We start from the raw sequence: 5,000 nt of genomic DNA, 5'->3' as shown, positions 1-5,000 counted from the left end.
AAATGCGAGGTGGATCGGAAGATAGCTTTGATCAGTCCATTACAGCCCAGTCAAAACTGTTTGCGTTCCCAGCTCCATGAGCCGCCCGGAAGGGGTGGAGACTTAGGTGCCCCATTATAAAGTGTTACCAGAGATTATATAGAGATATGCCAATGTAATAGGTTGCTATGAGCACCTAACATGACCAGGTTCTGGTCTGCCTAAAGGGGCGTGTCATAATACTCCTAGCATTGAATAGAACAGTCTTTAGGTCTGCCCCCCCACCCCCCCTCCCCCTTGCAAATGTAGAACCCGGACGGAAACAATGGGCCAATGGAATCTCTCTTTCTCTCTCTACTCTCTCTGGTGTTACCCTTGTAGCTGCTCTGCTCGGTGTGTGGAGCTGGCTGCCTACTTCCCTGCATTGTGATTCGATGGCAGCAACCACATGGTGATGTGTGCAGCAATGTGATTGACCCAGATTTTCCCCCCAAGGCAGAACATGTTTCCGTAGTGTAGTGGTTATCACGTTCGCCTCACACGCGAAAGGTCCCCGGTTCGAAACCGGGCGGAAACAGCTTTATCCTTTTTCTCACGTCATCAAAATGAATATTGAAATGTAACGTTGCAGAAGCTAGAAGTGTGTAGGTTACAGGCATAGTGTTACAGCATGGTGTGTGAATGTGTGTGTGCGTGTTTGCGTCTGTGTTTGTGTGGGAGTAAGTGTGTGTGTGTATTTTTAGCCAGGTCACGTGATATGTCTGCTGAGGTGCTCTGTCTAGCTTGTGTTGTGAATGTGTGTGTGTGTGTGTGTGTGTCTGTGTGTGTGTGTGTGTGTGTGTGTGTGTGTGTGTGTCTGTGTGTGTGTCTGTGTGTGTTGCTGACGTGCATAGGATGTGTATGTACAGTATGTGTCTGTGTGTGTGTGTGTGTGTGTGTGTGTGTGTGTGTGTGTGTGTGTGTGTGTGTGTGTGTGTGTGTGTGTGTGTGTGTGTGTGTGTGTGTGTGTTGTAGCCAGGTCATGTGTCTCGGTTGTTGACGTGCTCCGTGTGTGTGTGTGTGTGTGTGTGTGTGTGTGTGTGTGTGTGTGTGTGTGTGTGTGTGTGTGTGTGTGTGTTTGTGTGTGTGTGTGTTGTAGCCAGGTCATGTGTCTCGGTTGTTGACGTGCTCCATGTGTGGCTGCAGCTCTCCTCTCTATGCCACCTACTGCAGTCGCTGTGGAGTTTATATGGAGGGCCCACACAGACAGGTACTCTAACACACACACACACACACACACACACACACACACACACACACACACACACACACACACACACACACACACACACACAGACACACACACACACACACACACACACACACACACACACACACACACACACACACACACACACACCAATCAACTTTGAGCAGCTCCAGCGGCCCTGGGTAGAGGCGTGTTCAAGGCAGTGATATGGTTTAAGCAGAGATGTTTTATTGGAACTAAGAAAATGTTTGGTTTAAACTTCGGTACTGCCTTTTCTGGCCTCGACCAGTAGCAAACAGAGGGAGGCGGGTCAACCATGCCGTTTGGGAAACGTTCATCGTTACACACAGAGTCAGAGCAAGTATCGAACAGAGATTTAAAAGTCGATAATAAAGCTACACATCGCCAGAGATTCTTGACATCACCTTGGCTTACCTCAGCTTACCTTACCAAGATGCCGGCCTCCAGAGACGACCACAACCCACTATGGCGGCCACAATGTTTTTACACATCACATCATCAATCTCACAGGATGTCATTACAAATTCATGATTTAACTCTCTTGCCCGTAGAAGTTGAAATTCCCCTTGATGTAAGAAATGCGAAATTCAAATGAAGTTGCTTTGTCTTGCCCAGTGTGCCTCTACTAAGATGGTGTCTATGTATTATATCACCTTCCTTGTATTGCCCAGTGTGCCTTTACCAAGATGGCGACCTCCCGAGATGACCACAGTGTGGTGTGGCAGCCGGCACCCTCTCCCTCCTCCTCCTCTGACCCCGCCCTGCGGCTGAGGGCCATGGAGGCGGGCTCTGCAGGCTCTGGGCCAATGGCGGGAGGCCGGCTGATGTCGGGGGCCGGGGGAGGACCAACAACAACGGGCCAATGGGAGTGCGCAGATGCGCAGACGCAGACGGTGGGGCTGTTCTACCCGTCGGCTGCTCAGCTGGAGCGCAGAGGTCATCGGCATCAGCAGGGGGCGCCACAGCTGACACAGCAGCAGCTGATCCAGGAAGGAATGAGGGAGAGGAGGCCACTGCTGACTAGCATCAGTCCTGGCAGAGGTGAGGGGACACCTCTGTGTGTGTGTATGAGTGTAATGTGAGTGTGTGTGTGTGTGTGTGTGTGTGTGTGTGTGTGTGTGTGTGTGTGTGTGTGTGTGTGTGTGTGTGTGTATGAGTGTGTAATGTGTGTGTAATGTGAGTGTGTGTGTGTGTGTGTGTGTGTGTGTGTGTGTGTCTGTGTAATGTGTCTGTGTGTGTCTGTGTAATGTGTCTGTGTGTGTAATGTGTGTGTAATGTGTGTGTGTGTGTGTGTGTGTGTGTGTGTGTGTGTGTGTGTGTGTGTGTGTGTGTGTGTGTGTGTGTGTGTGTGTGTGTGTGTGTGTAACATGTTTGCGTGCATCACAGGCTACTGGAGGAAGCAGTTGGATCACGTGTGTTTCCACTTGCGGAGCTACACACAGGGCAACCAGCAGTTCCAGAGCCTGATTGGAGAGCCACGCATGGGACGGGTAAGCAATCAAACACACAAACAAACCAACAATCAAAACTATGCAATCAACATAATAAATAATAGTAGAAATAGAAATAGAAAATGATATATATAAATAACACTATATATACTAACTAAGACTAAACAACACTATATAAACAACTAGCAGTTCCAGAGCCTGATAGGAGAGCCAACGCATGGAACGGGTAAACAAACGGGTAAACAAACTTACACAACAACACACAAATAAACAATACTCTACAGTATAAACAACACTACAAATAACTCTAAACACTTTATAGCGCTATATAAACAACACTAAACAAACAACAGTATGATGTAGTAATATAATTTATATCTGTACTCTTTGACCTTGTTTTGTAATTGGTATCTGCAGTGTAAAAGCACGAATAGACCAGTCGTGACTATTGAGCGATTCCAGCGACGGATGTAATTGACTTTGTATTGCGTCGCCGGCAACAGAAGAGACAAAAGCAATTTGGGTGACTAGAGGCGACTTGAGCGACAGTTTGTACAAGTAGTTGGACTTCAGCGAATAGCCTATTATGTGCTCAATAGGTCGATCGCGGTCGACCAGTCGATCGCGGAGGCAGTATTGGTAGATCGTAGGAGAACACTTCAAAAAAAAAAAAAAAGTTCCCTATGGATACCCAGAATCTGACAGGCTAACTCCAGGTGTCTACACTGTAAATAGCCTACCATAAACACAACGACGTCTTCAGATAAGGAGGATAACTGTCAAGCGCCACACTCAAACTCTTCATAGCCTAAGTCATAACATCGGAGCACAAAAAAATAGGATGGCACGAGACGTTTGCCGATACCGTGCGCTATGTGTTCAGTTAGTACAGGCAGCGTCACCGCTCAAAAGAAACAGCCAGAGAAGAAAACAACAGCCCGAACACCGACAATCCCCTGCTTTCCCCCCTTTTAAACAATGCTCTGAGAAGTGCAGGCAAGATGCAACTCCCGCATTGAGCGTGGAGTTGGCTACTTCGATTAGATTTCATAGGCACGCGTGCGAGGGGAGAGTGAATGATGTGTGCCTGTTTAACCTGAGTGCAGGCGCGTCTTTTCAAATGGTCTGTTCAGCGCGGCCGCTAGACAGAGAGCGCGCTTTTCGGTCCATTCAGTAGATGTCTCCTTGTTTATTTTTTGGAACTAGGGATGTCTGTAACGTCCACGAAGACAATATCATCCACGTGAAAACGCCAAACGCCCGCAAACCGCTGTTCTGTCTACTTCTCCCAGCGGCATTAAAAAAGTCCTCCACGAAATCCCAAACCAACAACCCTTCAAATAGGTGACAGCAAGCATGCACACATGAAATAACACTTCAGGGAGGGAGAAAATAGCTCTGCACTCATATTAAAGTGAAAAGGGGATTGCATAAAATCTGTCCAGAAACCAAGAGGGCACATCAATAACTTCATTAATATTATGTTCATTTATGAAAATTACATTTATCATAAACTTGATAGCCTACTATAGTCTCCCTTTGTGATCAAAAACAGGCGTAATTTACAGTAGGCCTAAATAAGGTCTGTATGAGGTTGTTAGGCTATTCACCGCTGATTCACCTTTCATTATTATTGATGTGTAGGCCTATATAGGCCTACAAATAGGCCTACATTTTCATATTGTGTTAAAATTGCATTTCTAACAGCTGTATTTTCAAATGTTCTCCCCCGAACCCCCAGTAGATCACTTCCACACACCCATTTCAATAAGTAGCTCACATGTTGAAAAAGTCTGAGCACCCCTGACGGTGCGGTTCAGCCGCCACAGGCAATGGGAATGTCGGAATGCTTGAATGCTTTCTGCTTTTAACAGACTTTCACAGGCTTTTTACAGATCTGTCGCTTCTATCACTCGTATCGCTCTTGCTGCGCAGTCTTGTTGCCACTGGTGTGTTCACCCGGCAATGATCTTGTTCTAGGGCGGCCATGACTGGAGTGCCCTTGAGCAAAGCACCTAACTCCACATTGCTCCAGGGACTGTAACCAATACCCTGTACCTAAATCACTGTAAGTCGCTTTGGATATAAAAGCGTCAGCTAAGTGTAATGCAATGTAATGTGCTAGCATAGTGAAGTAATTTAATATAGTAATAATTCAATATAGTAATAGAGTGTTGAAGTGACCTTGACCTTTGACCTTGACATTTGACCCTGCTCTGTAGGCGGTCTCTGCAGTGATCGAGAAGGATGACCTTGAAGTAAGCCTGAGGATCAACTTTGTAGCTGCCACGCCAGACAGT

General features: G+C 46.8%; 1 protein-coding gene and 1 non-coding gene across 2 annotated transcripts in view; both read left to right on the top strand.

Annotated features, from left to right (window-relative positions):
• The window catches only part of dzank1 (double zinc ribbon and ankyrin repeat domains 1), a 19,562-nt gene that overhangs the window by 7,624 nt on the left and 6,938 nt on the right, over positions 1-5,000 (top strand). The window contains exons 12-15 of the mRNA XM_063205841.1: positions 1,118-1,228; positions 1,921-2,290; positions 2,636-2,739; positions 4,923-5,000. The exon at positions 4,923-5,000 is cut by the window's right edge and continues 6 nt beyond it. Coding sequence (XP_063061911.1) covers positions 1,118-1,228; positions 1,921-2,290; positions 2,636-2,739; positions 4,923-5,000 — 663 coding nt within the window. The remainder of the gene's footprint in view (positions 1-1,117; positions 1,229-1,920; positions 2,291-2,635; positions 2,740-4,922) is intronic.
• On the top strand, positions 484-556 carry trnav-cac (transfer RNA valine (anticodon CAC)). The gene has a single exon. It is a non-coding gene; the product is annotated as a tRNA-Val (tRNA).

This window comes from Engraulis encrasicolus, chromosome 1 (assembly GCF_034702125.1).
Source record: "Engraulis encrasicolus isolate BLACKSEA-1 chromosome 1, IST_EnEncr_1.0, whole genome shotgun sequence".
NCBI lineage: Eukaryota > Metazoa > Chordata > Actinopteri > Clupeiformes > Engraulidae > Engraulis > Engraulis encrasicolus.
This window is presented reverse-complemented; position numbering and strand designations above follow the sequence as displayed.